Raw genomic sequence first — 18,892 nt, 5'->3', positions numbered from 1 at the left:
AATGGTAATATAAGTGTTAGGGCAGCCAGGAATGCAGGGTTATATTCCAGTCAAAAACTCATTGCAAGAGGTGTCACATTTTGTTGCTTCAAAAGCTTTCAGTTCAATTTCAGTTGGCAATTTCTTGTAGTTTTTCCAGCTATGGATAATATATGAAAATATTTCATTTTATGATTGTGTCCAAGGACATAGAGGCATCACTTATAAATTATTAGCTGAAGTTTCCAAATCTCTATTGCACTGCTTTACTCTTCATTTTTGTTTATTAATGTGTTCCCATTGTCTAACCCAAGAAGGGGTAACTGCTTTGGAGATGTTTTGGCTTCAAAGGAAACAGTGCTGCAGCCCTTATAAATTAACTCATTATTTTGGCATTATCAGAACATGTGTTTTATGCTAGAAGGTGGCCCAAAGAAGTACACTTGCCCTGTTTGTGCTAGGACATAATGTGGAAAAGATCAAGAGGAGAAAATGGCAACTCTATGCTAACGTGGGAGAATAAATCCATTTATAAAGGAGCAGAGTAGGAAACAGAGCTTTCACTCTTACAACTCTTATGGCAAGAAATGGACCATCCCCATGAGGGACTGGCAGTGGAAGAGCACTGAGCTGTGTTACTCCTCCACCACTGCTGAAGGAGGATGTGCATTGACTTTGGTGTGTGTATCGAGAGCTTGGATACACACAAGGCAGGTTCTTATCGAGCCTGGGAAGAGGGGTGTTCTGCTGTGAAGAAGAACATGTTCCCTTTCTGTCAAAAGGGTCTTCTGGCTGCATCTTGCTGCATCAGTCCTGTTCATTGATGACATTGGCCATGTCTATTATCATGGTGGTTCATGTAATTTGTATTGGGCAATCAATCTTACGATGAAGTGTGAAGATGAGCTATTGCCTGCTTCAGTGATAGTTGATGAGTAGGTATTTGATTCAAATTAGCCTTATTCCAAACCTGAAGCATATTCACTGAGGCTGAAACCAAAGATTTTTATCTTAGAGTTTGGGCATATATACTATAATGTGGGTTATACTATAATGTGTATTATAGTACAACAAGGCAGTAGGTTGCTATATGCAGTCATGCACTTATTTAATCATGCTCATATTGAGAAATTGCATTATCTCACAGTACAGGCTGAAACCTCTCATCTCAAATGGCATGAACAGAAGGACTTAAAAAAAAAGCGTAAAACTAACCTGTGCTAGACTCTTATATGCCATATGGTATTTGATGAAATTATTTTGTGTATTCATAGAATGAGGGTTTAAAATGTTTTTAGAGAAATAATTCTCCAATCCCACAGATCTGAAACAAATTGTTAAGAGTCCTACAACTATATAATTAGAAGGTTACTGATTCCCCAGGGACTGTGGCTGGTCCATCTTAGAGTAGCAAGGCAGCTCAGAATCCAGAGTGAAATGGTGTGAACTGATCCAATGGGGAATGCTAAGTACTGGCAGCAACCCACTGTGAAGCCTCTTGGCAACACATTCCATGCAGTCAAACTGTTGTGTCAGGGATGCTCCCTTGATCTGCAAACTTCAGGCTGTCCAGGCCCCAAAGGCCAGATCCAGAAGTGACACTGCAAGGACCTAATGGTACTTGTTTCCAGTCTACTAAGCAAAGCAGAAAACATTTGCACTTCTGAGTTTGACAAGGAAACATGCTCATGCCTGGCACTGCTGTTGAGCTCAGGTTGCTGCAAAGGGGCTTCCTTGTGGTGTCTCTGGAAGAATTAGGCTGGGAAGAAGATGGTACCAGAAGGAACAAGACAACAACGAGGATTCAAGGAACAAACCCCAGTGGTAAAGGACAAGGGGGTGCTGGGCAAGAGATGACTGAACATGAGCCAGTGTGTACCTAGGTGGCCAAGATGGCCAATGACACCTGGCCTGTGTCAGCAACAGTGGGGCCAGCATGATCAGGGCAGTCATTGTCCCCCTGTACTCAGCACTGGTGAGACACCTTGAGTGCTGTGTCCAGGTCTAAGCACCTCAGTTGAAGAAAGACTGAGGTGCTGGAGAGTCTCCAGGGAAGGGCAATCAAGGCAATGAGGCTGGTGAAAGGTCTAGGAGGTAATTCATATGAGAAGTGCTGAGGGAGTTGGGGTTGTTTGGCCTGGAGAAAAGAAGGCTCAAGGAAGACCTCTATCACTCTGTACAGCAAACTGAAAGGAAGTTGTAGATAAGTGGGAGGGGTCTACTTCACCCAGATAACTAGTGATAGAGCAAGAGGACATAGCCTCAAGCTGCACCTGGGCAGTTCAGGTTGGATGTTAGAAGTAATTTCTTTATGGAAGTGGTTGTTAAACCCTGGAAATTACTTCTTAGGGAGTCACCATCCCTGGAGGTGTTCAAGAAACCACTATGTGATATTAATGTTATGGTCTAGTTGACAAGGTAGTAAGCAGTTAAAGGCTGAACTGGACAATCTGGAGGTTTTTTCCAATCTAAATGATTCTATGATTCCATGATCATAGAGTCATTTGCTTCAAGTTAACAGTAAAAAGGACTGAAAGAAAAAAGAAAAAAATCTCAACCAGTCTGCACAAGTACCAAACTTTCACTCTCTTTCCAATATTGTGATGTTGTAATTATTTGAACTTCTTACTGTTTTACCTTGCAGAGGATTGTACAAATCTTCAAAATTATTGTCCTAGAGAAATTCCACTCTCAATTATAGTACAGTGAGTATTTTTGTAGTAAGCAGCAACTACTAAAGACAAATTATGAAGGACCCTGATGAAAAGTAAGTTGAGCATGAGCCAGATCTTTTCCTCGTCACAGTTTAATTGCATCCAGCAACTCAGCACCACACAGTTGCTCACTTCCCTCCAAAACCCAGAAGGATGGGGGGAAGTAAAGGAGGGTAAATAAAACTCATTGGTTGAGATGAGAACCGTTTATTAATTGAAATACATCCCTTTGGAACATCCCTTTGGCCATCTGGGGTTGCCTGTCCCAGGTGTGTCCCCTCCCAGTTCCTTGTGCATCCCCATCCTGCTCATTGGTGTCATCAACACTGTTTCCAGCACAAATTCACAACACAGCCCCATAGTAGCTACTGAAAAGAAAACTGACTCTGCCCCAGCCAAACCCAGCACACCACTCTACCCAGCACTTGTGAGGCCACATCTGGAGCATTGTGCCCACCTCTGGGCTCCCCAGTACAGTAAGAAATGAAGACGACAAAGCCAGACTCTTCTCAGTAGATCCCACTGACACACCAAAGACCCTTGGCATAAATTAAAGCATGTGAAATTTCATCTAAACACAAGAATTTTATTTTTTCTTCCCATGGGTGTGGTGAGACACAGTCCTAGGAAATTTGTTTTGCAGGGCACTTGCACCAGAGGAGCTCCAGAGGTCCCTTCCAAGCTCAGCCATTCTGTGAGTCTGCGATAGCACTCGGCAAGAATGTCAGGCTTTTAAAGCAGTGTTATGACAAAGATAAAATGTAAAGATTATAAATTCTGTGCTCTAGGTGTCCTGCTTTGACTATAAAATTCTCCTTTAAAACATCATGTTGTTTTTTTTTTTAAATTTATCTCAGGCAAGAAACAAAGCCATTGGTAACCATGACACATGACATGCATGTATTCAAAATATCTGTCCCTCTGTTTTTGAGCAATAGAGTAGGAAATTAAGGTAACTTACTCTTCAAGAAATTTTTCCAAATTAACAGATAAAATAAAGGACAGCAGATAACAGAAATGCACATATTGAAAGAGAGAAAAATTATTAATGAAATTAGTAATGGATAAATATCTTCAACAACTCCAATGCAAAAATGTGAATAGGTGAAATTTGCTGATGACATGAAATTGAAAGATATCACTTATTCAGAGTAAACTGGAATGGAAGAAGAGGTCAGGTGATTAAAAGGAATGCTATGTTAGAAAAAAAAGATGAGATTTCACTGAAAAAAACCCCTAAACTTAACAATAGGAGTCCGACTCTTAGCACCAAGGTTCATCAGCAGAAGACAATGACAGAATTATCCTTGGGTTGATAACAGAATACCACTATCTGCAACCATGCAAAGGAAAATGCAGTGCTAGGGTGTGTCAAATTTTGCATTGCAAGGATGGAGAAGTGTATTTTCTCTGTATGAGGACCTGGTGAGTACAGGTTGAACCACTGAATTCTAGCAGGTACATGTGGAGAGCAGGTACATGTGAAGATGACCATAAAAAATGGAAAGCCTTTAGTCTGACAAGCATTTTTCTTGTTTGCTAAAGATAAAAAAAGGTAAAAAGAAATAACAGTTTTATGCTAAGTCAGTGTTGGAACAAAAATAAAAAGAGAATATGAATAAATGAGAAACAAACTAAGCTGGAAATTACAAGAAACAGAAAAAACCCAAACCTTAACTATTTTTAAGATGTATCTTAAAGGCTTAGATGATGATGCTACTTGCAAGAGTAAAGAATTTGATTCAATGACCCTTTCTAGCCCTTCTAGAATCTTTCATTGAAGCATGTAACACCAAAGGAGACAGTCACACACAGTGCATTATAAGAGGAATAAAATTAAGGTCAATTGTATTTTTAAAAATGAAAGTGCTACTGCTGAATTATAGCTTTTTGTGAAACATATTTTTTGCTGTAACTGCAAATTGATTCACCCACAAAGCATGATTTAGATTTCTTTGGGAAGAAATGTCATGTATTTTTAACTAAGCCCTTCATGTTTAATAAAAAATATTTTATCATATTTTATTGCTGTAGATATCACTGAAAAATGGATCAGCTGAGGAAGCTAAATATAAACTCTGTGAGTCAAAATTAATTCATTTAAAGACATAATTCAATACATATTTTAATGTCTGAAGTGCCTACTCCTTAATTTCAAGCACACAAAGTATAAAAGATTTGATTAATATTTTCCTCCTGATTTCAGATGTGTAAAATGACAGTGCACACTTTGAGCACTTCAATTTCTACATTGTAATAAAAAGTGAGCTCTTCCTAGTTCTAAATAGCAATCTAAATGTACTGCTTCATACCATTAACATGAAGAACTACTATGTGTGATTTACCCACCAATATATTTAATTTTGTGAGTTACTTCTGGTGATTTGCAAATGCTGATTTATGTTCTTCTAGTCTTTGGAGTTAAAAAGAAAACTAAATATTGATAACTGTTCCTAGAAAAATTATGGATTTAGGAAAGAAATAAAATCTTCCTAATGTATTTTATGTTTTAGAAGCAGATTTATAACACATATTGTCACTTTTGGGACAAACAGGAGTTTACTGTTTGGCAGATATTTTTTTTGCAGATATGCTCATCAATGAGCAAGGCATTTTTGATACTATGTTTTTTGTAATATCTTCACAACAATAAACTTCTTCCTTTGGATTTCTGTTTTTCTGAAATAAGTCCTTTTGATTCTGGTGATTTTACCAGAATGTGAAATCTGGTGTTCTGACCTTTAATATGATATATATGGGTTTATTTTCTAGGTCTGAGTGTGAACAGTTATATCTATGAGATTTCTACTTACATCTGAAAGGTCTCTTAAGGGAAGTGATCTCATGAGAGTTTTGCTATATGGGGGTGAAATCTTCAAGGCATAGTCAATACCATTTTAACATTGTTAATTCTAAACATGCAATTAAGGTGTTTTATGGTCTTAAATTTCATTAAATGCAAAATAGCTTCCTTCCCATGAACTAGGTTTCTCCTTATTGGAGAATTTGTTGAATGTTTCTCCTTATCTACCTAGCAATAAATTAACATTAGAATTGACAGTGCATTATTTCAAGGGCTTCAGATTAGCAGAGTAGAGTAAGGAGCTACAAAATATCAAATTGCTTTCTCCCACAATTCAATATAACCAACTTTTCCAAGAAAATGGCAAAGGAAGTTGCAAAACATACCTTCTCTACTTCCCAAAATTGAAGTTCTAAGAGAATGGCTCCACTACTTCTCTGATAAAAGTCGTACAGTAAGCTGATTACATTCCTGTCCAAGCCAACAAAATCATGTTTCTACATTTATGATGGGTTGACTGGAATTGACAAAAAGTAAAGTAGTTTTATGGAAAATTAGGCATGAAAACCTGTATACTGGGTGTCTGACTCCCTTTAAAGATGTGCTGTGTGCAGAAAGAATTTTGTGGAATTTATTTTATCACAATAAAAAGTCTGCATTTTTTTCCAATTGTCGTTGTAATGAATTGAGGACAGAAACCTAACACAGGTCAAAAAGCCCATGTTTTAAGTGATGCATCTTACAGCTCTCTCTTCAGTTAAAGAGCTTGATCCAAGCATGATCTTGTCACTTGGAACTCTAAGACTAACACTTAAAATTCAGATCACACCTGAATACATTGAAGGATACCTCCACTAGGGAATAACACTGTCTGTTTGGATCTGGACACTCCTGATTGCACTTCCATTAAATAATTTATAGTTTCTGCAATATTTGCCATATTTTGTAGGCAGTGTTTTGGAAATCTTATAACAAGTGCCTGTGGATACTTGGACTAGGTTTGAATCCTATAATCTGTGCTATGCTTTATTTAAGTCCTATTACATAGTATTACAAAGCATTTTTTGAAATGCAGAAGCAAATTTTGCAGTAGATCTGAGGAACATATATCTGGATATTAATGTAATATTCTCTGCCTCATTCACTACTATAGAAATTCAGATTTCTGACTGAGAGCTTTTCTTGACATCTGTTGGGATACAAACACTAAGATCCTCAGCTCTCTAGAATTTTATAGCTATCCTTGTTCTGAACAATGAGAAAAATATATAAAAAACTTATCTGAAAATAAATTCCCTTTTATTGCAAGTGCAGCAAAAAAAAATTGTTATTAATGCATACTTTAGGAGAATTAGTGATTTGAATGTTCTGATACTACTAAGTATTCATGTAGATAAGACAACAGAAACTGATGAACAAATGAGATCTAACTAAAGCTTTAATTCACTTTGTGAAAACCCAAAGATCCAAGGACTGAAAAGGACTAACAAAGTTTCCTAAGGTGAAGATATTGAGCTGCAATCTTTCTTTTATAATAATAGAAGAAAACATAGTTGATCACCTAAAATACTTGAGAAAAGGGTTACTTCAAGGTAAGTATGAAAATGTCTAGACTTATGTTCATCTTCCAGAGAACAAAGGAAATATTACTACTGCCAGACATTCTCTTTGGGTTTGAGTCAGCTTTATAATATGACACCTAAATTTATGTGTCTTCCAGTGTATTAGGCATCAAAGATCTTCTAAGTGGTAATGGACATCCAGTCCATTCATTCCCTGGAGACTTGGAAGTGATTTAACTGTACACGCAACATGGCCTCTCTGCCAGATCAGCCTTTCCAAGGGATGTCTTGAGCTGCTTGTTCCTGAGTGCACAACATTATCTTTAGCTATGTTTACCACGTCCATTTTTTCAGTCACATGCATTTACATGTTTACTGCATGTTTTCCTTCAACGCCTCTGATATCGTTGGGTCATGCAATACGATCAAGGATGGATCCTAATGGGCTCACGAGGTCCATCTTCTTTCTTTGATACTAGCATGTAAGACTTGACTATCTTATTCAAACAGAGTATATGACTGCGTCCTCTTGATGCCATAATTAACTCCTCTGCTAGTAAGATGTACTGTTGATGGGTTCACCTATTTCATGGTAAGACAGCATGATGTTTTGCTGGCCACTCTAGTACTGCAAAAGACTTACTGAAGTTCCTTCAGTCCTTCTAATATCTGACCCCTACCTGATCTTTCTCTTCCTCTTCCAGTGACGCTTCCAAGGACAGTATCACTCCACAAAAGGGGCAGGGGAAGACGGGTGGGTGCTGAAAGATGCACGAAGAGGAAGATGAAGTTCCCAGGACATACTAGGAAGTGGGGAACTTGGTGAGTTTGGAGGAGGGAATGCCTATTGTTCATCAACTCTTCTAGGGCCAATTCACTAAAGAAGGATTAAATAAACCCTAGTTGCCAATCCTGTTTTGAATTTCATTTAAAACAAAGACGCTTTACCTCTTTCTACACTCAAAGGAGTCCGATAAAAAAGAATACACATAACCCAACCTCCCCTGCCCCCCCCCTGCCCCAGTCCATCCCTACCAGCTTACATACAACCCTGAGGTCTCACAGAAATCAATGTGCCTCTGTCGGTCTATAACAAGATTATTATTTTTTTTGTTACCAGCAGTTCACGAGATCTCATGGTGAAGGAGCAGTCAAGTTGAGAGGAGATTTTAAAAAGCCTTTTTCTGAGGCTGAGGGAGCAGGTCAAATGTTGAAAGAATTTCCTTTAAAAATGTCATCAATGTGCTCCTTGACTTGCAGGAGATGTTGGAAGCTTTGGTAAACAAACCAGTTTTTCAAGCTAGAGATTTAGGCTAGGAAATTGCTGCAATAGGGCTATCTATATAGTAGAAGCTGTCTGTTTGCAGAACTTGCTAGAATCATTGTTTCAATAGCATTCAACTGATACGAGCAACTCACATTTGGATCCCGAGGAAGAAGCCCCACTTGAAGTGGACCGTGATGCTCCCTTCATGGAGAAAACCCCTTTGCCTCTACGAGTTGTTGTCACAGCCACCCGAGGACGTTTGAGTGGAATCACTGCACGGGGCGGAGGGGGGACACGGCCATGGTAATCAAACAACCTAGAAAAGATTAAGTCAGCTGGACTTCATAAAACCCTCTGTGATTTCATGTCATGGGAGCTCTGTCAACTAAATTTGCATGTTATCTGAGAAAATTACCCTTTGAAACTGTAATCACTTTATATCAAGTCAAATTAGATTTCAAGGACCTATGTACATTAAGTGCCTTATTCAGATTTCAGTCATACACTGGTGCACAGACCAGCTCAGATTTTTTGTGTGTCATTCAAATGAAGGATGTATTATGGGACTCTGCAATTTGCCCTATGGAAAATCCATAACTTGCTTTCCACAGGTCCACGTAATTGCATTGTTCACAGCCAACAGCAATATATTTTGTTGTGACATTTCAGCTCCTTTATTACATGCATGGCTTAAATTCTAGTTTTCCATCTGCTATTCTTAAAGATGTAAAAGTAAAGAACAAAAGAGAACTTTCCTGAAGACAACCATCACCCTAAAGAAATATCTTGCAGTTTCTGAAATAACAAGAATCTTTGCATATGTTCTCTTTATTGCAGAATGAATTGGTGTGGAAATGCTAAAATACCCAAGCATGCTTAATAAATAATAATAATAAAAAAAAAATTGTTCAAACCAAAACCACTGTAGCAGGTAGATATTCAGACTTTTTACCAAAGATACTCTATAACAAAAATGAATCTTTGTTCCCAAACCGAATAGCCTAATCTGTTGCAGTGTACAGTTATTAATAGCAGGTAACTAACCAGTGTAGAGGGAAATAAAGGCAGTAAAAAGGTAATCAAAGCTACAGATATTCTTAGAACATAAAGTATATGGGTTCTGCATATGATAGGTCAAGAGAAGAAGGTTCCAAAGACAAAGATTTCCAGTTCACAGTCTGAAGCAACAGCCTCATAAAATATTCTCAAATTTACTTGCAGCTAGTAAGTATGGAAATTTATAGCCACATGTTTAATTTTCAAAGTTGTGAGTACTGTCACCTGGCTGGGCAGATAGATACACATTTGAAAACAGACACAAGAAACAGTAATTCACTCACCACAGCATCTAACAGTATGATGAATAGAACAGAGTTAAATTTAAATCTTCTAACCCATTTTCTGGTAAGTACATACACAGTACTTAAATCAGACCACACTTCTGTTTGTACTGTAATCCTACAGACAGTGTAACCATTTCTCTCCTTTTCCACAACTGCCTACAAAATGTGACACAGAGATCCTGTTACACTCAATGACTGAAATCCATGGCCTCACATATTCCCACAAATGAGCAGCTTTTAGCCATTGTTAGCATAACTAAAGAATTCTGTGTGAAGATGGACACTAAACCATCTTTTTCTACTTTTAACACAAATATTAGTGCTTATTGCCAGTCATCATTTATCATATTAAATGATCTGCAGGTTGGTCATAAACTCCTTTTTGAAATTACTGGGAAAAAATGCTTCTGAAGTGCTATAAGCTGTCATGAAAAAATTCATTATATGATTATTGTCCAAAGGTGATAGTTTTTTAGCTTTCAATAGTTTGTGTTTAGATAATATAGTGAAAGGTGAAACTATGCTTCCTTTTCTCAAAATATATAAAAGAACATTTATCTAAATGACTGTTATCAAACTATTCCTGCTTTTGTTTATGAAATCATGCAAAACTTTTGGTCTTGGTATTTTGTTTTGTCAGGTTCTGTATATTCCAATAACATGCTTTCTTTTAAAAAACAATGCTTCCATTTATGGATTTGAACTACCATGTCTGTTTTTCTTGTGCTTGCAATACAAGAAATAATAAAGAGAAATTCTCAGTCCCAAAGCAATTCTTTGCCCCAATAATCACTAGTGTGCATACAACTATGCCTTTTCTTTCAGTCATCCTTCTAAATGTACAGTTCTGATCTTGCCAATCTGCCTTCATATAGATTTTATTTTAAAGAACTATCCATTCCTGACATCCTTTTTTGATCCCATCACTGCTTTAGTCAAGGTAAGAAAGACATTCTCCCTTCAAGGAGTCCAGAAAGCTAATAACATAAATTAGTTGAAATATTAGGAAACAAGATCTATGGTTTGCAATAGAAATTCAGAAAATTCAGAAGTTCAAAAATTCAAAGAATCATGACTATATTTCTTAAGTTTTATTTCCTATAAGTAGTTTGTACATGAAATTCTCCATGGGATTTTCTTTTTCATGACTACTATATTGAGATTTTCATCCTTCCCTTCCATCATCTGGTATGTAAAAGAGACTGTTTACCTCATACAGTTTTTGTTTTCAGAATATCAGCATGTCCAGCCTAATGAGGCCAACCTCATATGCAGGTTTTGTACCATAGAAGTTCTGCTGTCTTAATTCTGAAAGACTTCTAAATTAAAAAATTATACTATTGAATAGATCTATGGATACGTTTCACTGTCAATAGTTTTCCATAACAATGCAATTATCAAGAGAGACACCAAGAAACAACCCTTAACGTCCAATAAGTTTTTTTAATTTTTTTAAAATGAAAATTACCCATTATATTTTATCATTTATGCTACACATAAAATACAGAATTGAGGAAAAAACTAGACATATACCTTTAGTATTCATGTGGCATAGATGAGAAACACTATTCTGTTTAAAAACATACAATTCCACAATGAATTTCAGAGCTTGGAAAAATAAATAACCTCGGAAAAATAAACAAAAGCCTATGGAAGCTAACTTTTTACAGAACATGTGCTATTCCTTCTGCAAAGGCTGGACAGAGCAGGATTAAACTGCTTTGATGGCTTTTACTTCATAGGTTCATATGCTATACTATATCTCAATATTTCTAGCTTTGTCCAAAGGGGCATGGTAATTTATATGCCAAACTAAAACTAGTGGCTCAAATTGAACCCACATCAGGAGGAAAAAAACCATGAAAATATTGTTTCTACATTTTTCCTACTGTGTTCCTAAGCAGAAAGGCATATAGCACACATACGTAACTTAACTTCTGGGTGTAAACTGTTCCCCTGCTACTGTCCATTGCTTTACATAGGAGAAATATCAGATCAGAACAGGCTGGTGGAGTAAAGCTTTGTTCCTCTCTGGCTCACTTGTCCTGTGACAAACCAAGCTGCTGTAATTCAAAAACACAGCACTGCTGGCTAACAAGTTGGTTATCTGTGATCATTCTTGCTACTCCTGTGTTGTGGGGATTCTGCTGCATCTGAATAAATACATTTTCACAGTGCTGAGCTAGGCTGTGTGTAACTACTCAAGGAAAAATCTCCAGTTGATCAGGCATCCAAATTCTTTTTGTCCTACAGGAGCACACTGTTCAGCTTGCGCTTTTGCTCCTTTCAAAGTTCTTCTGGACAAAGCCAGGAACATCATACTGAAGAATTTCACAGCCACCATACATCCTAGTGAAAGTAAGCCTGGAAGAACTCTACTAAACTACCATTAAACTGTTCAGCACAGCAAATACTCCAATAGCTCTTAGAGAAGGACAAAACCTAAGGACCTGCATAGTAAGCATACATTTGGTGGTGGTGATCTTCTCTGCAAGATATAAAAATTGTCTTCTTATACACAATAGAAATAATGCAATGAATAATCAATAAAATCAGAATTAGCCTGTTTAACCAAACAATGGGATTATATCATCAACAACATGAGAAATTATGTAGGATGTACAAAAATACAGGCACACATACCGATTGTAGAAATCATCTCTGTAGTAATCATAATCAAAGACATAACCACTGTGGAAAAACACAGAAAAACAAGAAAGAACTGTTTTATAGGAAAATACACACTGATTAAAACTTCTGTGGTAATATTGGCTTACTCTCAAATATATATCCCTTCTTCAAAGTCCTTCCACTTCTTTTGTACTCTGTACAATGTACATTATGTTTGTCAATGTTGCTGTCAGCTATCACTGCATATTTGGAATTGTGAAGTCTGGGGCACAGAGAACTGTGTAAACAGTTGACTGCACACACAGATAGGATTTAACACAGTGAGACAGCTCTGTAATTAGAGGATCATTACAGTGTAATTCTCTGTGAGAGTGATCAAATGATGTTAGCATGCCAAAACTGATGCCCTCTTCTTTTCCGGTCTAACATAGCATGATCACTGGAGTAGGAAGACAGTGAAATACATGAAAGAGAGGGAAATGAGTGATAAGGGGAGCTAAGAGAGTTACTTTGATTTAGAGAAACATGGAAAGGATGGGACTTCTTGCTAATCCTTGAGTCCACCAAATTGTTTTCATCAAAAAGAGAAGTAAAAAGTTAAAAAAATGAATGCTAAATAAGTGTTACAGGGATGCATTTCCTGTCAGGTTCAGGAAGGAATAAGCATACCAATCTGAGAAAAGACAGGCACCATCAAAGGAAATGAACAAATGAGAAATCACTCAGGTTCATGAGAAAACTATTGAGCTGTTAATAGCAAAGTCAATCCCAGATTCCTGGTTTTCCATTCCATTAGCAACTTTCTACTTTTGTGGTGAAGAAATAACAAAGAAATCTTATCTATCTCATACACCCAAAAAGAAAAAGAAAAAAAACAAAAAACAACAAAAACAAAACAACAAAAAAAAAATCCCCAAACCCAAACCAACAAACCAATGAGCCAGTAAAGGCTCTGCATGGAAAAGTCACAAGGATTTATTTATACTCTGCCTAGTAACATGCTCTTTTACTGCTTTGAGAAGGACAATTATGAATAGTAAAGGTAAGAAACATGAAGAAAGTATCACAAAAGAAGGAGAAGCTTTAAGTGAGAAAGGAAAAAGCTGGAAAAGACAGAGGTAATAAGGACAAAACACAGAAGAAAACTTTCCCTGGAAATAAAGGGGCACAACAGAATGACAGTGTGATTTAGGTTGGAAAGAAACTTGAAGATCAACTACATATTAAAGAAGCTTTTCTTTGCAGGGAATGTACTTGTGGATAATTTCTTGCTCTTGAACATTGAGCAAAATGGGGTTTTTAGTGCATACTTTGAAGAATGTGTAAAGAATTCTACCAGAGCATGTCAGGGCACAATTTCTGTCTCTGCCATATCTCTTTCACATGCAAATGCCCAATTGCAAAAAATAGAATAAATTGTACTGTCTGCCTGCACAATATTGCAGTAGAAGATCATGAGAGCTGCAGGCAACAGTGGTCCTTTCTTTAATTTGAGAAAAGAAATCCTAAGATATATATAATGTGAAACACTGAATTGAACAAGCCTGAGAGACCAGAAACCAGCAGCAGGTAAGCTGTGTGTGACAGAGGATGTAAATAATAGTAGACTGTGTGTCGACGGAAGGAGACCAGGACATCAGGTTGATCATCACAGGCCCCATTTTTATTGATCAGCACAGCGGGTTAAATACAGTTCGTAATTAACTTCATGCATATTGCAAAAGTTGAGCTCAGGATTGGTTAGTTACATATCAGCAGTTACACCTACTTTTACATTCCTATGGTCCTACTTTTGATACTTTCTACATATTCTTAGGAGATATTCAGGATTAATCTCTACTCCCTTTCTCCATGTTGCAGCAAGGCCTTTCTCAGCTAACCAACTATTAATAAAGCTCTCCACATTAAAGCTCTCCACAACTGTGTATAGTGATCATGTGTCTGTCTTAAGATGCATCAGTGCATCTTAATGTAAAACTATCAATTTTTTTCTGAACTATATGATAGCTCTTATTTTGTCTTTCACTTCAGTCTGCAAAGAACTAAGAAGTAGCAAGTATCAAAGCTATTATTTTACTTAAAGTTATTCACAGCTTCCTAGTGGTTTTATTTAGCTGAATGATTAATAGCTTCAGTTAGTCCATAGTTAATATTCAACGTGTGTTTTTATGTAGAAGATAACAGACAATTTGAGGAAAAAATATTAAATTTAAAAGCCCTGTCACATGAAACCTTTTGCCTGGAGTTGACATTTATTTAATTTGCATAAAGAATGGACAAATCCACTTTTTCAATGTTGAAGACCATGAAGCTGGTGGAGAATAATTCACTGGTGCCAGTTAGTGTAAGGCTGAAGGATGACTATATTTTTCTGTAGTAACTCAGTTCTGGCTTACAGAATAGAATAAGGACTACTGGCCCCTCAATGGGTATGAAAATTTTATGTTGAGTGATGATGTTTCATCTGTTATAATATGTTGAATTGAAGAGATTATAATGTGAAAGCAACCAGTATATCTCTCTATCTACAGCTTTAATTGTTCCTACTTCTGCATGTCAAGGTACAGACATAAGACTTGGTCAGTGCTGCTGTACAACACCAAGCAGAAAATTTGCACAGATAATCACTGCCATTGAGATAAAGGTGACTACAAGGCTCTTAACCTCTTGAGAGTTATTCCTTAGCAACCCAAGCCTGTGTAATGGAGGCCACAGGTAATCACTCATACAGTGTTGAATACCAGATACTCAGCAGGTCAGAAGCAGAGAAAGGTTTAAATAAGCCTGTGAACTGTTGGAGTCAGCATTTTCCTAATGGCACTGTAAACAGGCAGATTACTTACCCACAAACATGTGCCATCTCGACAATATTAACGATGGAACTGCCTGCACGATGCTGATATTAATGCAGTAGACAGTAAAAGACACTGCTTTACATGTGTCTGACAATGAGGCAAGGAAAAATCAATGAAATGTGCTTCTACTAAACAAAAGTCATGGTAGCTTTTCCTGTCTTAGTATCATCGAGACAATCTTGTACAAGCTGTATTTTTTTGGTTTCACTTAGCACTCTGCATATCTTTAAAACTGTGCATGCCTGAAGAATAAATGTCTCTCCCATCACCATATTTTAGGAGCTATGGTGTTGTGTGTATTCAAAGTTCCTGTGCATTAGTTGCACATGTGCCAAGAGGGCAAATAGTGTTGTGCTTCTGCTTCTTTGAAATAAACGTATGGATGTTATTATGTCTTTATATACCTGATTTTGAAATCATATTACTACAAAAGTACAATCTTTTTTCCATTCTCTATGCTATGCCCTCAAAAGATGTTTGTAAACTAATGATCACATTCTCTTTTAACTTAGCTCCAAACATCAGTGGTATAGCTGACTTCTGTGGGGTTGCTCTAACTTTAGGAGAGTTAATGCAGAACAGAGCAGAAATACCTTTTGTTATTTTCTGGTCAACAAGACTTTTGTCTTCCATTATCAGCCTTAGCTAATATCACTTTCTCTTTCCACAAGTACAAAGATACATTTAAATTATAAATGTTGACAACATAGGCATAATGTATCTTAATTTAATTGACAGTGTGATTGCCATTTATGCTGTCAGTTTCTTCTCTGTTATGAGGCCTGAATAAAAATATTAAATATAAAACCAATATTTGTTCCATCAAACTCTTTTTGGGAAGCACATATCAACCTAATGTTTGAAACTAGTATTCCAGTCATTTGTGAAATAATTTCTCATGTCATGGGAAAAGAGCGTTAGAAATTTTTGTTGTTGAGAGCGAAAAAGAATCAGTCTATACTGATATGATGTTAAAAAGGAAGTTTGTGAGGGTAACTAGATGATTTAGAGAAGAAGAATTTTGAGATAGAAGCTTTCCCCATTAGAAAATCAAACAGATGTAAGTTGCTTCCATAAGCTATTGAAAAAAAATGGTGGAGATTTCAGGGCACTTTTCGGTGGATGGTTACCTACACGCTCAGACATAAATCAAATTGGTGGGCTGAATCCCACCTTTACTTGAAAGAAAATTCTATTTTAGGTAAGGATGAGAATGCTGATAGAAGTGGAGGGACACTGCTGCTTTGCAGTTCAGTCTGTATATTCTGCACAGAAAGAGAACATTCTCCAGAGCCTGTTTTATTGCTGACAGACTTACTGTCAAAAGTCAATTTATTTCAGTGATTCTTTCAACTAGGAAAAAAGAGGGGGCGGGAAGAGGAAAAATAGTTGCAGAGAAGTATTTTACATTCATTTCCATAATGAAGTTATGAGGGCAAATAGGTGTAGCTAAAAAGAACCTCTTAACACCAAAATCCCCAATCACTTCTCCCAAAATGCCAAACAATTGAACATAACCTACTATTTGTATATTTCAATTAATGATTAAATTGCATAGTAATTTTGTACCATAAGTTAACAAAAGTTTTTTTTTTTTTGCCCTAATTCTGCGCATTTATTCAATTAATAAGAGCAAGATGTACTTTTTCCTGAGTGAGGAAAAGATAAGGAGTTAAGTTTCAAAAAGTGCAGCATTGAATGTAATACTTTAAGTCGATTTTTTTTTTTTCTTCTACACTAAAATTTTTTTTCCAGTTCTAATCTGAAGAGGTGCATTTTGTCTAAGGAGTACATGTATATATAAAAATGTTGACATATAGTACACCATTTTCCATTAAAACACCTTTCTGCAGGCACTAGGCAGAATTTATTCACAATATGATTAGGCTGTATTTTTTCTGTCTCTTGATATGTTCCTTCTCTACTCTCATCCTCTCTTCCAACAACTCTTATCCCAGTGAAATGTATTTTGGGAAAACTGTTGAACTTATTGTGCAACCTGAATTTTAGACAAAGTTTGGGCAAATATTCAAAGCTGCATATACACATTCAGGTAATTAAAACACTAAGGCGTTTTTCTGTAGAGGATTAGGCAAAGCTTGTGAAGCAGACAAGGACAAAGACATTGAGATCAATATTCAGACTCTGGGGATCAGCTGGTTTCAGAGCTGTTTATGGAAGAAAGACAGAATAGTGATACAGGCAAAACTAACCCCCAACAATTTTCTATACAGCTAAGTATTAGAATTCCTTCTAACCAAAACGACTTACTCTGTCTGCAGGCACAGCCTATGCTTAACAATGTTATCCTGATGCTCTTTAGAAACAAAAAAAGTTGTTTTCCAATGTAAAGATACTTGTATAAATCTACTTAATAACTCCCCAACTTTCTCCTGTTGCAAAGCTATTTTTCTGTCATCTAAACTATTGTCCAATTATTTATGTTCCCTGTGGGAACATTTCATAGTAAGGCAAAGAAGAAGATTTCTAGTGGCCCAACCATTTTCCAAGGTGTCCTTTATTTGCATAATCTGAGTGGGGAGTTAGCAATGTCCCTATGATATTTTTTCTTTCTTAGTACAAGAGAGATGGGTCGAGCCTCTCAAAAATCTGTTTTAAATTCAGTGTGTTCAAAGTACTACTGTCAAACCATACACATGTGATTGATTATCCAATTTGCTAATAATATTGCGTACATTGAAGGAGTGTCACTTGACTTGGTTTGACAACTACAGCAGACTCTTGTTGACAGGTGTAGGATTAAGTGATGGGTTCAGTGTTTCCACAGCCTTTCACTGAACAGCAGTTTAAATTAAAATCATAGTGGTAACACTGGAGTTGAAAGACTAACTCTTTAGGATTACAAAACCAGAAATCTGAAACTTTATGTACTTTTCAGAGAAGCTGTCTTAGAAGCACTGAATGAAACACAAAAGCACAGTGCAGAAAAAATTAATCAATTGGAATGCAACAATGTCAGAGTTCATGTAAATGAAAAAAAATCTAGAAAATTGCATCACGCACTTTCCATTTTTCAAAATGTCAAAAGGCTTAAGTTAAATTTGTGTTCTCATTTAAAGTAAGTTTACTGATTAAATTAATAGGTAATTTTGTTACTTTGGATTGAACAACTCAAGATTTAAAGCAGAAAAATGGACACATGAAGGAGACAGAACTTTGAGGGTCCTGAGCACTGGTTGTGATGTCAAGCCATAGTGACTGGTTTTCCCAGACGATGCTTTGCAAGTGCAGTTACAATATAAATGAAGATACCGGATTCTGTCAATCTGCAAAAGCATTCTTTTACTCCTGACCCACTGAGTAATAATTTCCATGGCAAGTCACCTGATAAGGAGATTATTCTACAACCAAGCACAGAACTGGATTCAATTCCAGTCTGGTCAGAGATGAGTGGAAAGGACAGTTGTGTATCACACAACCAGCTGTGTATCCTCTAGACCAGTGCTAGGTTGACTACTGTTGCACTCAGGTAGAAAAATTGTAAAATAAAGGCCTCATAAAATCAGGCCTGCTCTGTTAGATCGATGGCTGGCCTGTTATTTCTTCCAAGCTCAGCTAGCACTTAGCAAGCTCCCATGTGAAAACAATCCTGGTATGATTGTGCTCGTACCTTTCATAGCATGGAAGACTGCAATCTGGATACTCTCCTGCTTTATTCTGCCTGGCATTTTTCTTTGTGGTTACCTCCAAATTCTAAGGGCAACTAAGAAAATGTGG

The 18,892-nt window shown here is 36.8% G+C and overlaps 1 protein-coding gene across 8 annotated transcripts in view; it reads right to left on the bottom strand.

Annotated features, from left to right (window-relative positions):
• The window catches only part of RALYL (RALY RNA binding protein like), a 378,947-nt gene that overhangs the window by 25,824 nt on the left and 334,231 nt on the right, over nt 1-18,892 (bottom strand). For 6 of the 8 annotated variants that reach the window (XM_014275804.2, XM_074553290.1, XM_014275801.2 and 3 more), the window contains 3 exons: nt 12,312-12,359; nt 8,478-8,641; nt 7,739-7,819 (listed from right to left, as the gene is read on the bottom strand). In XM_014275804.2, the coding sequence (XP_014131279.1) occupies nt 7,739-7,819; nt 8,478-8,641; nt 12,312-12,359 (293 nt within the window). The remainder of the gene's footprint in view (nt 1-7,738; nt 7,820-8,477; nt 8,642-12,311; nt 12,360-18,892) is intronic. The other 2 variants (XM_005479417.3, XM_074553295.1) reach the window with 1 other exon arrangement.

Source organism: Zonotrichia albicollis, chromosome 1 (assembly GCF_047830755.1).
Source record: "Zonotrichia albicollis isolate bZonAlb1 chromosome 1, bZonAlb1.hap1, whole genome shotgun sequence".
NCBI classification, from domain to species: Eukaryota; Metazoa; Chordata; class Aves; order Passeriformes; family Passerellidae; genus Zonotrichia; species Zonotrichia albicollis.
This window is presented reverse-complemented; position numbering and strand designations above follow the sequence as displayed.